Here is an 18,512-nt window from a genome sequence, read left to right on the forward strand (position 1 = left end):
TTAAAAAAAAGGCTGATGTTCTCTTTTTTTGTGAGGTGTTTCTTGTGTGTTTCAGTCGTGTAGCATCTCTCTCTCTCTATACATATATATGCAATGGAAGAAGGAACTGACCTTGAAACATAATCCCTCCATAGCCGGTTATCAAGATTACGTGAAGTATCCTCTGAAGGTCTACTAGATGATGTGAATGCATTACTATGGACATAACCATGGCAGCACAGGAACAAGCTCTAAGCACAAGATCAATAGTTCTGGGGTCTATCACACCAGGAAAGACCTCAGGTGCAGGCTGTGTAAAGATGCCCCTGAGACAATCCTGCACATAACAGCAGGGTGCAAGATGCTAGCAGGCAGGGCATACATGGAACGGCATAACCAAGTGGTCGGCAGAGTATACAGAAACATCTGTGCCGACAAGGCCTGGAAGTCCCGAAGTCAAAATGGGAGATGCCCCCTAGGGTGGTGGAGAATGACTGAGCTAAGATCCTGTCGGACTTCCAGATACAGACGGACAAAATGGTGATGGCTAACCAACCGGACATAGTAGTGGTAGACAGGCAGAGGAAGACAGCCGTAGTGATAGATGTAGTGATACCAAATGACAGCAACATCTGGAAGAAGGAACATGAGAAGCTGGAGAAATACCAAGGGCTCAGAGAAGAACTCGAGAAGATGTGGAGCGTGAAGGTAACAATGGTCCCAGTGGTAATCAGAGCGCACGGTGCAGTGACCCCCAAGCTAGGCGAGTGGCTCCAGCAGATCCCAGGAACAACATCGGAGATCTCTGTCCAGAAGAGCGCAGTCCTAGGGCCCTCAAGCTCCCAGGCCTCTTGTAGAGGAACCGAGCTCGAAGGATAAAGACCGCCCGGATGGGCGAGAGGGGAATTTCATATATTGCTTAGGAAAAGACACAGGAGGTCTTATACGAGGCTTTTTCTTTACTGTTCAACTGCACCCAGGGTGTTGTGATATAACAGTGTGACAATTTATAAAACTGAATGATTGACTGTGTAACTTGATGACAGCTTTTGTTTTCTCTCTGTCCCACCCAGAAAAACTTTCTTGGTCTGTGTGTTAGTGCAAAGGTTGCATAGGATGTTTTGGGTTGTTACCAACTATAATAATTTGTTAGGTCTCTGCCACGGAGGTGGAGAGACCCAACTCTGCGTCTCTCTGTATTTCGTTTCGAACCAGCGGCTGAGATAAGCAGTTTGGAGCTGTGGTACAGATCAAGCCTTTGAACCTGTTCTGACAGTTGCCGTACAGGCGGGCGCAGTTTAAACAACTTCAGTTAATGTAGACATAACATTTCGGTCAATTCAGCACCCGCTTATACTAATAACGGTAATGCACTGACTCAGCACTGGGACTGTAAAAGCACGATGTGTGGTGTGGGTCGGGGGTGGGGTGCTGCAGTGGCTCTTTGCCACCCCCAACTGGCTGTCTGGCCTGCCAGTCATTTAGTAAGGTCTTACTCTTCTCAAATTTTACTCAATGAGAGAGGTGTGGTCACCCGAGTGATATTACTGTCCACTGACAATCCAGGTATACCAATAAATAAACATTATTTTATTTACCCAGGATGACACAACACAGAAAAAAATTATTGCCATTCCCTTTAAAATATATTAGCAAAATATGCGTAACATTCACTATGATGTAGCCTCTGCTGTTAGTCGGCTGTATTTGCACTAAAACTACTGTAGAGGATGGACGCACAGGCTCAAAATGTAGAGCAGCAATAAAAAAAAAATCTGCACTCATGTCACTTTACCTTTCACTGATTTAAAAGGCTGCTGCATGTGTCTAATATTTCATCATTCACCTCATCACCATGAATTGTGAGTAGTGTTTATGAATATTGTCGCTGCAGGGGTGAAAACACTCATTTTACTCACTTTCATAAAAGTTCTCTTCCTGATTCCTGATTGTCAAACACCTTGAGAGATCTTTTTGGTTTTTTTTGTTCACCCAGCAACAACAATATGCCTCATAGTCATGTTACAGCTTTAGATAACAAATACACAAATTACTCCATTGCAGCTCATCTTAGGTTTTATAAGGCTGCCACCGCCTCTTCAGTTGAACTAACTGTTCCCCTTCTCTTGCCTGCAGGTTATGTGGGTATGCAACTTGTGCCGAAAACAACAAGAAATCCTCACCAAATCGGGGGCATGGTTCTACGGCTCGGGGCCTGATCAAGCGCGGGGTGTGTTTGAGGGTGGGCCACAGGGGAAGAAGGCCAAACTGCAGGACCCGTCCCTATACCCCTACCAGGGAGCCTCAGGAGACTTGACACCAGCGTCAGACAGAAACAGACCTCACGGCGGGCTCCTGCCCAGACAGGCGTCCCTTGACAACGGTTCAGGGCTAAGGTACACGAGCCCCACACATGCACACCTCACTTCTGTTTGTGAAAAACAACAACAAACAAGCAAGCATGCGCTGCATGCACGGTGTAAGTTACAGACAAGAGCTTCATAAAGGTGGTTCATCTAACAGCAGAAAGCCTTTTAATATTACCGCTGCTCTGTGTTGCTGTAGAAGGAACAGACATGCAAGCCTGCCATAAGAATCCATATAAGCTTCTTCTACATGGAGCCCATGAGACCTATAAACGACACAGGGAGACATATACTGTATCTAACTGGCACTAACTCAGCTATTCTACTACAGTCATCCACCCACTCATTCTTTCTTCATTACACACACATGCATGCATGCACACACATACACCACAGTGGCACACATGATCACAGATGGTTGAAACTCTGATTCAGCTGCAATGGGAAACAGGCAGGTGAGGTGTGTGTGAAGTGATTAGTACTATCTCTGTTTTTGAGACAAAAGCGCACTTTTTCACTGCAGCGGTCCTATTTAGTAATTAGTCCTGTTTGTAGGCCAGCTCGGCCACTGCAGTAAATAAAGTATTAATAGGATGGGTTTTTTTGTTTGTTTGTTTTTATTCGAAAAGCAAGAGTGGGCTAATTACAATGCAGAACACTGTGTTTCTTTTGTCATATGCACTAAGCGCTCCCTCTGAGTGCAACACTCTCACATGCTGACAACACTGACACGCTGTGTTTGTGAATCCCATATCCGGTTGCCTTTTTCTTGATGCTGGTGTCAAGTAAAGTAGTTACTTTGATGTCCACATGGGGGCTCCTTGCTCTTTATTCTTCTAAAGGTTGGATGGACGCTTATAGTCAGGATCTGTACACTCTCTGGAATTTCTCAGCAGAGCCCTTGAAATAAAACAACAACAAAAAACCCCTCTCGTGTCCGTCTTTGCTCCTTCTCAGATGTAAGGTAACTCAGCATTTGTTCAGCGTAAGGCTTTGTTTTCCACAACCCTTGGTGTGCCACAGCAACCTTATAGCTCACAGACTAACAGTTGCCCCCTTGTCTCTCTCTGTCTGTTCTTCCTCTCCATGCTTCTTTATAGGAAAGATGGGAAATGCAGGCTGTATACTTAGCCATGTTGTGGAGAGCACACTCAGTGGATAGCCTGGATCTAATTGGAGAGTTATACAGAGTTAGCCCAGAGTAATTTATGTGCATCTGTGTTACATGCCAGCAAAGTACAGTTACGCTGACCTGTGTAGCACAGGGACAAAACAACCTGCACAACTCTGGTTACAACATGTCTCAAAACACAGTCCTCAGAATCCACTAAAAATTTCATACGTGAAGTCCATTTAACACATCTGCCCTGCAAGTCAGTTGGAAATACACGAGTGTCCTGTTAGAGCTTTCACTGTGTAATGAGGCCACTGTGCTATGGTTTAATTTGAATCGGTTCAGTTTACATATTTATATACAGGACCGATTCATAGCCGTGTGCATCTCAGGGAACTTTATACTGTAAGGTACAAACCCTACAGAAATATAGACAAGAACACAATGAGCAAGCAGAGTGACACATGAAGCCTTTTCAGACATGGGATACGTAACACTGCCACTTCATCAGTCTGTTACAGTGATGGCATGATGTTATTCTCCCATCTTCCATCAGATATACCCATTGTTACACATTCAGTGATGTATAACACACAAGGTTACAGTTTTATACAGCAGGTCAGCTGTATTTTGGTAGTTATATAGAGGATATGTCCTTCTTGTAGTTGTGGAAACACATGCAAACATAATGTAGCAGACTTTAGTCAGGGGATCAGACTTTTTCCTACAGTCCTGATGGCTTGGATGCAGTTGGAAGATAAGGATGGCCACAGTGTTCTTGTTGAATCTCCCTTAGACTGTCCAATGATTTAAAAAGAAAAAGAGCAGAGAATCAACTGCAAATTGTAATTAAAGCTGCAGTGCTTTACAGTGCAAAGTAATGCAGGAGTTGCTCAGACTGCTCCAAACAGTCAGTCACTCAATCACTTTTTGTTTCCGGCCGAGGATTTTGCCATTATATCGTGAATGATTGCATAGCTTTGAGAGGTGGAGATGGTACCAGGGAGTAATTCTCGCATTGACATTGCCTACATTTGCAGTGACAAAACAGGAAACTGGCTGTCTGAAAATTCATGGGATAATGCTGATGATGGATAGCACAGAGTGTATAAATAGAACTCCCTCCGCATAAGCACCGAAACCCACTTTCATTAATCTTAAAGAATGTTTAAATTAACTCCTGGATCTGTTGTGCTAAAAAAGGAGGGGGAAAAGCTGGAGGTCTATTTATAAGGAGAAATAACTTGGGAGGGCTTCCAATTTGTCTTGGTCTCGAAGGTGTCATTTGAATGAATGCACAAATATGCCAGGACAGCTGCAGTGTTGGGTGATGCTGATGAAACCGCCATACCTAAACAGGGACTGGAATGTACTCCCTGAGAGAATTTCTTCAGATTCTGCATTTTCAACACATTTAACCCAGCAGCGGGCACATTCACCCTGCCAAAAAAATGTGAGAAGAGGAAGGAGCACAATAAACCTAGCTCGAGCATCCTGTAACAACCAGCAAAACCCAGTGTGTTACATAGTAAGCTTGAGACAATTGTTTAGTCAAACCTAGTCTGTCCCAGTTTAAAGTTGTGTACCAGTACTAGTCCTATTTTATGCACGTGCCGCATTGGCCTCGATCAGCTCTGCAGTGAAATGATAATATGGTAGAACAGCTGACACAGATAGTTCAGGGTTAATAGTTTTTGTTGTTTTAGTCATCAGTTTCATTTGAACATATAATGTTTTCTTTTAGATTTGTATTAAGTAGGAGAGGGTTTGTTTTGAGCCCAGCAGTTCATTTCAGTTCAATTTTATTTATATAATCGAATGAGGCTTTGGGTTTAGGTAAACCTAAAGAGGACTGAGTGTTTTTGATGCTGACTCACCTGGTCCCTTGCATGGAACAGTGGAATAATACAAACATTTGCAATCCCTCTAAGCTTAATATTTTCATAGTCTAGTATTTATAGTACTTCATATATGTTTGAGTTTAGATAGATGTGGGTAACTATAGCATCTGCATGTTTGTTTTATTCCGGACTTTATTATCCTAACATGATCACAGTGCCAACACCATTCTACATAAATACATTAACTGCCTCATGCTTAAACAAGGGCCACTTTATTGTGTTGATTAACAGCTGAAGCGCTGCTTTAAATATAGCAGATTTATATTTTATCTTTCAGTAAGGTTATATTAGTTTACTAAAACTAAACTAACAACCACAAGTAGATGTAAAAAAAAAACCCCAAACAAAAACGGTTTATTAACCTAAAATAAAAATAAAAATTAGACATGTGAAAAAACAATTAAGCCAACTGAAACGACTTAGTGAACTTGGAATATTACGAACATTAAAACCAAATAATAATAATGATAATGGTTATTATTATTACTATTATTATTATTAATAATAATAACTACGACCGAAACTAACTTAAATTAAACTTCTTCCAACTCTGGAAAGTAAACTGAATTTAAAAAAAAAATACAACAAAAAAACCCGTACAAACAAACAGATTTCTGAAAAACACGAAGACTTAAATATGTAACCACATTAAATGCATCAGCTTTAAAGAAGGGCCTGGAATTAACTGGGTTCTTTTTGGCTAATTTCAAGTGTTTACAGTTGGCTGTCTGGACGAAATGAAACGCATTAAATAAATAAATAAACAAGCAGGCTCTCGGGAAAGCCCTCATTAGTTGTGTGCTTTGTCCTCACAGTAACTTTATTGCTGATTGATGTAGCGCTGATATTCCAAAGCCGGATGTGGAATGTCGGAAAGACAAAAAGCCGTGACGCTAGCACGCCCCCTTCCACCCCCCTCGTGCGTGATTCTGACGGTTATCTGCCGCTGTGCGCGTCCCGAAGAGTGCGCGAGACAGAATGGAGAGATATGGCGAAAGAGTTCGCGCGACTGTATCGGTAGCGCGTGCGTACGTGTCTGTGCGCGTGTCAGGGCAAGTGTGTACTCTTCATGGGCAACGGGAAATATGAGTTGAATGTGAGGCAGCAGCTGATGCGCCGGTACGGGGATGCTACCGCCGCCGCCAGGTGCAGTGTAGGATGGTTCTTCGCTTTTTCTTTCCTCCGGACGCTCCTTCACCTCTCCCCGCACACGGAGAAGAGATTTTTGCCGCTGCCGCGAGAAGAAGAAAGGGCTTGTTACCGGCACCGGCACTGCCTCCCTTTTCTCGCTGCAAGTCCGAAGCATTATGACGGAAGGAGCCCACCCGGTATGCGTCTCGTTTAAGGACACTTTTTTACCAGCAGCGCAAGGAGGAATATGGAACTTGATCGGCGTCTTATTTGCGTTTAATGCGCCCCCGTGAGATAACATTAATACTACCACTACTACTAATAATAATAAGGAAAAAAACTGACAAGGTGTATGTTTAGAAGGGGGGCGTCCGGAGAGAGCGCAGGCTTTGGGATGTAATGGTGGGAAAAGGGAAAAGGCTGAGCACTTACTGAGGATAAAAAGAAAACCGAGGTGGGGGGAAAATGCAGTTTGAGACATTGCGTCAGTTCTGTAGCTCGGTTTTATCACATTTCAACGGGGCTTTCACGGCACCTCAGAACATCTTGCAGACGGAGCTGTTCGAGCAGGCGCTGAGCAACATCGGGTGAGTGATTCCTTTGTAAAAGAAATGCCCAGATTTATGAGGGAGGGCTTCCCCGTTGGTATGTCAGGCGAGTTTTTTTTTTTTTTTTTTTGGGGGGGGGGGGGTGCATGTATTGATCGGTAGCCTGCCTGCGTAATAACAGCCTACAGTATAGTGCTGCTGCAGATATTTCCTGGCTGGGATGATGGGGGCCGATCAACGTCCCTGCCGCTCTTTGCTCAGTGCGCGTGCACGCGCGCAAGCTTGCACGGTTGGACGTTGGTAGTTTTATAGGCACACTGTGACCACATCGGGGGTTACCGTAAATGTATATACGCGCGTGCGCCTTTATGGCCCAGCGCACGGCTGCTGCAGCATGTCTTTGCCCTGCTGCTGCTGCTGCTGCCTGAGAGGAGAACATGAGGGAGGCAACGATCATGAGGGGTTAATGTACATCTTAGGAGTCCAGTGATGGGGATGAGTGGGGACTCCCCCCCACCCCCTACTCAATTCCCCTACACGCCCACTATATGTTCTTTTGAAGGTGTATAGGGGGAGGCAAGTTTTTTTTTTAAGGTGTCAGTTACTTGACAGCAAAATGGCAGCAAGAATGGACATCATGTGCATTTTGCAGATGAATTAATAATCTATGCTTAGACTAACAGAGCAATAATTACTTACATTTGCTGTGCTTTAAAAACCTTTCCAGTACAGCGTCACTGCAACATACAGGCGTTGCTGTAATTTTACATTTGCTGCTAGATAGAAAGGAGCGTAGTGTGTGTGTAAAGAGAACGAGAAAGAGAGAGAGAGATGCACTGAAGCATATTACGATTAGTCTGCTAAATGCCCTGTACCCTACGGACAGGCCTCTGGTCATCTGGCCAGGCATGGCTGTTGGACACATTATGCAGTCTGCAGAAGGGCCGTAAACTTCCAGCTTTAGGGTCGAGGCTTGGGGGACCGACAGGCTACTTTTCTTTCTTGCTATAGACGCAGGTCCCCGTATCGCCACACCATCCACAGTCTGTCTCTTGGGACTTGCGAGTCTTTCCCCCTGTTGTCCCCCCACCCCTACCGTCAGAAATAATTTACAGCTTTGCCGGGCTCTCTGCCACCTCACATTACATGGCCAGAACACTCAGCCACCGGAAGGGCGGAACAGGGGGTGGGGGGTGGGTATCTATGCCTGAAAACTGTGATCCAGCAAGCATTACATCTTACTGATTAAATTGAACTTATTTTCCATTGCAAGCTTTTTGTTGTTGTTGTTGTTGTTTTCTTCTCAGCAAAACCTTTCAGTTTGAGGATGGTGGTGGTCGAAAGCAGTCCAAAACAGGCTGTCTTTTTAATGATAAACGATCACATTTGCAGCTGGTATTTCTCAATGGCAAGAAGCTGTCATGACAGACTCTTAATCGTAGTTACTTTTTCAGGACAGCACAGCCGGTGTCATCCTCTTTGTTCGCTAATTTGTCTGTACACAGTGTGGTCAAGCTCATAATAACAACACAACTCCTTAAACCAGCAGTGTGTGCTGTTATCAGCAGATATCCAGCTTAGCAATCCGTTCGATCGCAGCCGTTTGAGTCTCTCTCCCTCTCCACTCTTTTCACAGGCTCGGCCTCCTAATGGGCTGTATGCTTTTAGATCCAGCTTCCATGTATTATGCATGTGTGCGTCAGCAGAGGTTCTAATGGGGTGTGTGAGATCTGTTCTTAGAAGGCTTGAATGGTTTGGAATTGAGTGGTCACTACATTTAAACTGCAACCATACTCCCTCCCCGCTGCCGCCTCTAATACACACGCTTTCCACTTATAACCTATCCAGTGTTGCATCTCTTTGTGCTTCTCTTCTCCAGAATACCTCAGACCAGATTGTGTCTGCTGGACTTTTGTTTGTAGCATTAGAAGGCATGTTACTGAGTTCTTTTTTTTTTTTTATAGTGCAGTTTTTGTAGTCTTTCCCCAGATTGTTTTTGTAGTCTTTCCCCTGTTGTGAAGTGTGTGATGCAGAATAAGTGGGATATGTATACAGGAGCGTTTGATTTTCGGCACAGATGCAATGTAATGAAATCATCTCCATGCATCAAATCCAGCATGTTAAATGAAATCGACGTGGCTGCTGCTCGATGATTCCGATTGTGCCGCACAATCTGGGGTGTGAGTTCAGTGAGTCATCCTCTTACTCACAGCTGTTTACATCATGCCACATTCACGTATATTGTCCTCCTGCAGTGACGGTGTATTTGCAGCTGTGGATTTTCTAGCCTATACGTGCAGCACGTTGCAAACCAGCTTATTACCAGCACCGTCAGCATCACACTAAAGGTTAGTCTGATGTGGAAACTCTCTGGATTTCTCCCACACCCATCACGGTCTCTGCTCTCGTCCCCTCCAACAGTTGGGTTGCCATAACAATAAGGTGTAATTTTTCATCATTAGAAATGATGCTGTTTTGTCTCTGTCGATCAATATCAAAGTTATCGGGATGAGAATGACGATGTGTTTCTAGAGGTGGGACTAGACCCCCCTTGATACGATGTTTTGACACTTTTTTAACACATATTTTTACATTTTGCAATAAAATTAGAGTTGCAATAACATATTACACAAGTTATCACCTTTCCTTCAAACACAAATTATGTCCTCAAAGTTAAACTTTGTCAATATGTTTCACCCAATAAGACGAAGTTATCTCTCTTCAGTTATTTCTTATTGATGTAAAATGAGATTGTCAAGCATACAAACACTGTCACTAAAACCTGCCATAAATGTTGCCATGAAGATTGAATGAGGTCAAGTTGGGAATTACTAATACCATCTTGACCTTATTATTATATGTCGCATGGTTTTTCAGTTGGGACAGTTAATTGGATGCTTGCTCAGCTAACGTTATCTCAGGTTGTTTTGTGCAGGAGACGAGCCCTCTTGTTGACAGAGTATTTCCATTTATTTATTATTTATTTATTTTCATTTATTTAATAAAATATCAATATTTGATTTCCCTGTATCAACATATTATATATGATTTCTACATTGGCTAAAGGATGTCCACAATTTGTATCTTTATTGTCAAAAGACTCGTGGAAAAAGGATTAGTGAATTTGAAACCAAGAGCAGCAGTCTCAGCGATTTCGGTCCTGCTGATTTGGTGACACCAGTAGTGGTAACAGAGCACTGAATTCTGGCAGCAGCAAAACAAACTGAAGTCAGGTAATATTTAGACTTTCTTGTCTGTCACTGCAGATGGGTCGAGTCTGTAGGGCATGGTGAAAGTAGTCAGTTATGTCAGTGAGGAGGCTCATCTGACAGCTCACTGTTGCTGCTCCTTTTGTGGCCCTACTTGCAATATTTGAACTAATTTGCTGTCAAAAAAAAATGCTGAAAATAACCGCTGCCCACTTTTAACACATGCATTTTTTGACGAATAATAGTAGTATAGTTAAGCCTGTGAGCAAACACACTGCATTTCCTATAACTTCATACAAGTACCTGTTGTTTCACCAGATAAATGCTTTAAATGTACAGTTGCAGCTGTGGGAATTGTGTGGTTCGCTGCCACTGACACCCGGTCGGCAATATTTCCAACATGTAAATGTTCCATACTTGTTTTAGTGGGCAACTCATTTACCATTTTGTCACGTTATTTGGCAATAGATGGAGACTAACCAATATAATTTCCTTTGGGATTAATAAAGTATTCTGATTCGGATAAAATGAATATCATGGCAGTTTCCCATTGAAATACTTTTGCACAACTTTCCCGAATGGAACAAAAAAATATTACTAGAATCTTTACATTTAACTTATGTTTCATCCCAAATTATTTCACTGAGAAGGTGTGAACCCGCTCAGTTAAGAGCCAAATTTCATTTGCTTTTCAGCGGTGCATCTGCAGCAGCTAATTTTCCTGTAGTAGTCCTTGACTGAGCTAATTAGGAAGTGCAGGCATGTCAATAAGTACTGCACGTGCAGTCTTACTTTGTTATTTGATTGCAAAGCAGCGTTACATAACAGGTGCGCAGCTTATTGTGTCAGGATGATCAAACTAGCTGGATGTTTTATTTTGGAAAAATAAACCTACTAAGAACATAAAATACAGTCATCTCTAACATGATTAAGTAATGACGCACAATTTACACTTATTGTTGCCCTTGCATCTTGTCGGCCCATGTTGATAATAAGCACTGTGTTGTGTGGAGTTCAGTGGAGAAACAAAGCAGGGAGTGAAAAAAATGGCAAGGAGCAGACAGAACGTACCAGAGGAGGCAGAAACACCCAGGCATCAGTCACCATGGTGACAGAGCTGTAGACAAGGCAAGACATAGCAGACTGCAGCTTGTGGGACTGGAAGCTCTGGATCCCCAGATTCATGTTGATGTGACAGAACTAGAGAAAAGAAGGAGAGGGAAAGATCGCAGACCCAGAAAAAACACGAAACAAGGCGTTGGATTCTAGGGGAGGGGCGGTCTTGAAAGCAAGACACCTGCAATATTGAACTGCAGTTCTGTCTTCCGGCATTGTTGTTAAAGCATGCTAGTCTGGTTAAAGCTAAAATTTAAAGGTCCTTCAGGTATTAAGTGAACTGAAAGTACATCTGAATGATGGAGTTCTTCGACCAAAACCACGCCCCAAAAATGGACCATAGTTTCTTAATACTTCCCCATTAGAGCCAAAGCATTCCTTGCATTAACTCTTCTCTGTTCTGGATGCCCGTGTACACATTTACACTCTCTCCGCTTACCCTTCTTCATTCAGAGCGAGTCAGCTGAGTGTGTGTTTTATCTTCTAGCCATACCCTGCCTTTTATTTCCACACTTTTAACATTAAAGCATTGTGGATGCAAAATCAGGCTGACTGAGGTGCTTCTCTGTAGCTGCTGGGAGTTAGATGACTGGCGGCTGAAGGAGCGCCTAATCAGTGGCAGTTTGGGCAGGAGAGAACATCGCGCTTTCTTTTTATTATTTTTCTCATCTGGCCTCAAGTCAATGGTCACCTCTTTCTTTGTCATCTTTGTGAGCACTAAAGAGTGTTCTCTTGATGTGAGGCAGACTAAGGCTACACGTTCAATACTTCTTATGCACCCTCCTCCTGCTCCCTAATATCCCGTCACAGCTCGCCCACGGTTCAGCCCACCCGCAGCCCCGTGGTGTCGTACCCGGGTGTCGGCGGCACTCAGCAGCTGTAATTAAGCTGGCCCTTTATTGGTTTTGTCCTCGCCGTGGGAGATGTGCGGAGGAAGAAGGGAGGCCCTGGTTTATTGCCTGGGCGTCTAAGAGAGGGGTTATTATGATTGCATGCTAGAGAGAGAGAGAAAAGAAGCAGATAGAGGGGAGAGAAAGTGGAGAGAGTTGGAGTGATCGAGAGAGACAGCGGCAGAGGCTGAATCGATATGCTCGACTCCTCTCCTCTCACCAAATCATATCTCAGCATCAAACCGCGAGTGAGAGAGGAAGAAAGACAGAGAGAGAGAGAGAGAGAGAGAGAGAGAGGGAGGGAGAGAGGGGACTGGTGGCTAGCGGTGGGCTGTGTGGCCAGATAAACATCAGGCTAATGTCCCCAGCCCCCGGGCCTGCTGCCTCTGCTGCTATTGCCGCTGCCCAGAGAGGGAGGTGAAATTGCTTTTGCTGATGTTTGGTTACAGTTTGCCACAGCACAGTCCCGCAGGCAGGGGTACATGTGATCCCATCCACAGGGATGCACATTAGGTATAGGTTTGCCTGGCCAGGTCATTCTCAGCAGTGAAACAGGATGAGGAAGGAAAGTGCCACAGAGCAAGAAAGGAAAGACAGAGTACTTTTCAACAGAAACGCCAGCCTGTGCAGAGCGCTGACATCTGGGCTCTTTTCATGCTCACAGAGCGAGACTGATTCCCTGAAAGGCTGAATGGCTGCACGTGCGCATGCATTTTGCGTGTGTATGTGTGTGTGTGTGTGTGTTTGACCCCCAACCTTAACCTGTCACAAATGGCTGGGATACAGTAGGCACAGTGTCCTCTCTCTTCACTTGGCTCATTATAAGCCACTTCCAGTGCCGCTCTAGGTCCTTAACTTCCTCTCTTTCTGCCAACCGACGGACCAAAGAGAAGGCTGCTGAGTGGCGCACATGGGAGATTCAGCTCTTCTCTGTGTATCTGTGTGTGTGTGTCCTTATGCGTCTTTGTGAGAGTCTGTGTGGCTGCACTTGTATGCTCATATGTTTGAAGCCCAGTCCCTAGAAGGTCTTTTTCTCTCTCTCTCTCAAAGCTTTTTTCTGTACTCTCAAACAGATGCCTGATGTCATCTCGTTTTTTAAATATCCAAGGGAGAGAAGAGAAACCGCGTACGACATATGCATGGTGCTTTGCTTTCAGCCATACGCCTTGACATGTGATACCGTTCGTCAGCATCGGCGACAGTTGAGTATCTAATAAAAGGGTTAAATCCGACCACCTTTGCTGTGACAGTTGACTGTTATTATGCGACATCAGTGCGCATGCGCATAGGTGTGTTACTCTGCAAATCCTCCCCCTGGCCTCAGTAGTCAGTAGAGTCATTAAGTGAAAGCTGTCTGCTCCAGCACAGCATTATCATTCTTGTTGTACATTTTGATTTATTGATTAAAGAGGCTTATAAAGTCAGACCTCTGGAAGGTCGGGAAGTAGGCTTTCTTAGCTAAATCCCTGTTATTTAGTGAAGGGGAGTGATAGGTTTGTCTAGCACAGACCTATTGCTGGAACGAGACAATTCTACTACAACAGCAAAAGCATGAGAGACCAGGCTGAACTCTTTGTGTAATCTCGTGCACGAGGGAGATGCCTGAGACTGTTCCTGCCGCTCGAACCCCAGTCACTCTCAGTTAGCTCCCCCGTAGCGCTGCTCTTTATTGTGGTTACATGAATATGCATAGTCTCATTAACATATGACGTCTTACACAGGCATACATGTGAAGAAAGAGTACCATGTGTGTGTGACCCTGTGAATGACTTTCCTAAATCTGCTGGCCTGGAAGTCCAGCAGTTCATCTAAGCAAAAGGCACTTATACCTAAACGGACATAGATGTGTTTACCATACCATAAGACAGTAAGAGAAGGTACGACCTCTCTCATGACCTTAGGATATGTGTGCATGCCAGAACACTCTGGAAGGCACACAGAGTATTTGCAGACTGCTAAGGATCAGAGCTCTATCATCATGCAATTGATTATATACCTCCAAGCATATATAAGTTTATATTTCTAAGCATAAATGACAATCCACCAATATAAACCTAACATTTCCACCCTGTTTGGCATTTATGCTAGAAATTTCCCAGTTATGAACCCCTTGTGTTTGACCGTTTCAGTGCAGGCATTTTTATACCCAACATCTGTCAATCACCCCAAATTACTGTAGCAGTACACAGTTGATAAATGTGTTAGCAGTTATCCTATTTCTCATTGATCTCATACAATGGTAAACTGCATCCTACAAGTAAGCAAATGAATGTTAATAGTCAAACACAGGAATTAACATTTTCAAAATCATTCCAGCTTTGCGGCGTATTCCCCAGGTGTGTAAATCACACATCTCTCTGCAGAGTGGTTTGAGTTCTACAGAGATTCATAAATGTCTCTTCCAGTTATTTCCATCATTGTCCATATGACCAGAGTCCAAATGTATGCCGACATGGGTATACAAACATACCAGTTGGTTTTGTTTTTCATCAATGTGGCTTTCAGCTATCTTCAAAGCTGCAGGCCTCGTCAGCACTTCTGTTTTATGGCCTCTATCAACCCCCATCACCTCACTTCAGGCATTCTTCCTGTGGGGGATAGAGCCAACTGGTGGATTATCTGCACTTATGACTCCTCTATTGTCCTTTCATCTCTGCAGAAAACCTTTTTGGAAAGGGTATTGCATCCAGTTGTTTTACTGCTGTTATGCTCCCACCTGTTGAATCACTTCAGCTGTCTAGTAGAAGTGGTCGTGATGCAAATCACAACAACAATGACACAAAGGAAGACCCTTTTCAGAGTGTCAAAGTATGCACAGCACAGTGACACAGCATTAGGTGGCGTTCATAAGAATTTGCAGTCAGTCATTTCCCAGTCACTTGGCATCTATGCTGTTCACAGATTCACAATTCCATTGCTGAACTTCCTCTCTGCGCCGTCAATTAGAGCTTGGCACGCTCCCTTCATCCTTCTGCTTCCCCAGTTCCAACCCTGCTGAAGATTTAGGGTATAGCAAGTCTTACACTGTAGTTGTCTTCCTCAATGTCAACGTTGAATCTCTTTCACTCCTTCTGGATTTCACTGTTCAAAGTCTCCTCATGACGATCTCTAGGAAGCCCAGTGGCACAGCCCTCTGTGGGATGTCTGCTGTGCTGGAGGTGATCTCTGCTCCTCACTGATCCTCCTGAAGCCTCTCTCCTGGCCTCAGCTTCCATCTTGTGGACGATCTCCTCAGGCACTCCTTCTCATGGTACTTGCAATTTAAAAATTGACACTCCTACTTTGCCACATGGCCCTTGCCATGTGGCAGCTCCACACAAGTAGACATGCACAAGAAAATTGCACATTCTCTCTGAAAAATTCCCCTTGGCTTTCCCCCTTGGAGTAGCTTTACTCCAAACCTGTAACTCTGTGTAAAAACATTAGTCAGTGGTTAAATGTTAAGGTTGTTCAACTCCCAGCTCTACCCGGAGCCTGTATCCACACTATCATCATCACTGCCTGTCAGACAAAACCTGTAAGTTAAAACAAACTTCACATTTGCAAACAACTGTATCATAAGAGTAATAAAGTATTCAGCACCACAGAGACACTAAATCATTAAACCCACTACTTTTTGCCATAATTTGCCTCAAATCAAATTCAAATTCAAATTTTATTTGTCACGTACACAGTCATACACAGTACGATATGTAGTGAAATGCTTGGACAACTGCTCGTGACTTAAAGAAAACAAAAAAAGGAAAAGGCTATGAATAAGATGGGAAATAAATATGAAAAATTAAAAAGGGTAAATTTAACTAGGAAGGAATAAAATATAAATTAAGGTTAAAAATGAAATAACTGTACAACACAAATTAGAATGAAGGGTAAATCATGGATCATCCCAATTAATTCCACTTTGTAATCAGTGACTTTCCATAAGTTTGTCACTCCACTTATTTCATCTCTAATGAGCTCAATAGTGGTCAGATAATGAGCCCAATATTAAAAAATGTCCTATAATCACTGCACTTCTGCTCTAACATCACTTGTCTGTCTGTGCTGAATCCTTCACAAGCATTCTTAGAGAAAGACAAGCATTAGAAAAACATATGAAGCATCCTGGAGGTCAGGTCTGGATCAACAGATTCCAGAGGTGCTATAAAAAGGTAATAAGGTTAACCATCCGTAGCTGTGAAAAGGAGTGACACTGGTTTCAACACAGTATGTGTCTCACATTGTATACACATTCTCCCAGTAATGTTCACATTTTCCCAACAACACCATGGCATCAGCATGAGATTCAAAACACAGTTTATGGTCAAGTACCACACCTAGATATTTATAACTCAACGATCCCAATATCGGCAGTTTTAATGATAGTAGGTGATGAGCTATAAGAGGACTTCCTAAAATCAATAATCTTGTCTTTAGTTTTTGACACATTAAGTGACAGGAAGGACTCATCACAGCAATTCACAAAATCATCTACAACCTGTCCATGGCCTGACTCGTCCCCCACTAGAAGACTGACGATCACTGTGTCGTCAGCAAACTTCAGGATGTGTCTGTTCGTGAAATTGCTGCGACACTCATTTGTGTACAGAATGAACAGAAGGGGAGAGAGGCAGCAACCCTGGGGTGATCCAGTAGAGGAGGAGAGCACATCAGAAAATACATGATTCACTTTTTTTCTAGACCAGGACTCGCTTTCTAATTGTCCCAAATAAGTTGCTTTCCCCAGAACCCATTTTAATGTGGAAAAGCTCACTTGCAACGGTTTTCCCAACTTGTCGTATAGCGCTTTTGTTCTAATTGCGCAGATCTGCTCAACGACAGAGATTATCAAACAAAGCTTTCAGTGCACCGTGAAAGTATCAAAATAAAAAGGCCCAGGTAAGGCATGACACATGCTCCTCATCTCAGGAGGGTAAATCATACCAAACCTAATTGGCAGGTTCAACTTTGTAACAAAAGAAAAATCATCAGCTAAATTAATCCCAATACATTCATCCATCAGCCACACACCACACAACATTATTATTACTATTGTCTTATTAGATATGAGTTTCCTCCCAGGTCTGTGTTTATCACTCCTTTGGGTCACAGACCCATTTTATTTAGCTTTCCTTTTTTTCCCATCATAAATCATGTGACATGTTGTCATGTATTTCACAAAACAAGTTTGTTCTTATGTATTCAGAGGTGTGAATCTGGGTGGAGGATTCACCCATCAGAAACAAGAAACTCAGTCTTTTAGAGTCTCCACTCTGGCAGACTCTAACATATCCTATTCACTTCTGTTATAATTCAGTCACCTTTCCCTGATCTACTAATAATCAACTAATTTGCATAACAACTCATAACCCACTAAGTTGACAGGACAACAGAAATGCATGTTCAAAATAATATCACAAAAGAGCATTTCCTTCATACAGTAAATTACTTGTGCTGCACCAATTAAGCAGAAAGCGTCTCACAATTTACTATATTAACAACTACTGGGTTGGCTGTAGCTCAGGTGGCACAGCAGGTCAGCCACTAACCAGAAGGTCGGTGGTTCGATCCCAGGCTGCCTCCTGGCTGCATGCCAAATATCCTTGGGCAAGATCAGAGGGCCTGGTGGCGCCAGTGTCCAGCAGCCTCGCCTCTGTCAGTGCGCCCCAGGGCAGCTGTGGCTACAATGTAGCTTGCCGTCACCAGTGTGTGAATGACTGAATGTAGTGTAAAGCGCTTTGGGGTCCTTAGGGACTGAGTAAAGCGCTATACAAATGCAGGCCATTTACCATTTAAATTTGTTGTCTCATCACTGGTTGGTTGTACCAGAATCTTCTTTTCTTCCTTAAACTGTTGTCCTGCAACCTGGAAGGTTAGTTATCAGCAGCATTTGATAACAAAACTTGTCTGTTACGTTTTCCCCCGCTATGATTGAATCATTTTTCCTAAGATACTATTAGTCCTCTGGTCTATGTATTACTTTTCATCTCACTAAGTGACTTGGACAAGATGATAAACAGAAGCACATGCTCAAGATGCCGTCTAATCTTCTTGAGCTCTATTGTATTTGTAAATGTTAGTATGGTTAATGCATTTTCTGTTTGTATGTGTGATTTTGTATACGTTTCTCTTTGCAGTGTTTCAGACTCCTTCTCAATTTTCCCACTCAAAGCAGTCCGTTTTCTTTTTCCCAGGTTTGCTAACCCAAATTTGATTTTCCACATTAAATTTCGAAACCCAGTTTCGGGACACAAACCCAGTCACGCGGTTATAGAGTCG

General features: G+C 43.3%; 1 protein-coding gene across 13 annotated transcripts in view; it reads left to right on the top strand.

The window, feature by feature from the left end:
- rims2a (regulating synaptic membrane exocytosis 2a) overlaps nucleotides 1-18,512 on the top strand; it is a 157,004-nt gene that overhangs the window by 41,909 nt on the left and 96,583 nt on the right. For 9 of the 13 annotated variants that reach the window (XM_080307861.1, XM_080307871.1, XM_080307860.1 and 6 more), the window contains one exon: nucleotides 2,116-2,375. In XM_080307861.1, coding sequence (XP_080163987.1) covers nucleotides 2,116-2,375 — 260 coding nt within the window. Of the gene's footprint in view, nucleotides 1-2,115; nucleotides 2,376-5,278; nucleotides 7,079-18,512 lie in introns of those variants that run through there. The other 4 variants (XM_080307872.1, XM_080307873.1, XM_080307868.1 and 1 more) reach the window with 1 other exon arrangement.

Source organism: Astatotilapia calliptera, chromosome 11, assembly GCF_964374335.1.
Source record: "Astatotilapia calliptera chromosome 11, fAstCal68.1, whole genome shotgun sequence".
Taxonomy (NCBI): domain Eukaryota; kingdom Metazoa; phylum Chordata; class Actinopteri; order Cichliformes; family Cichlidae; genus Astatotilapia; species Astatotilapia calliptera.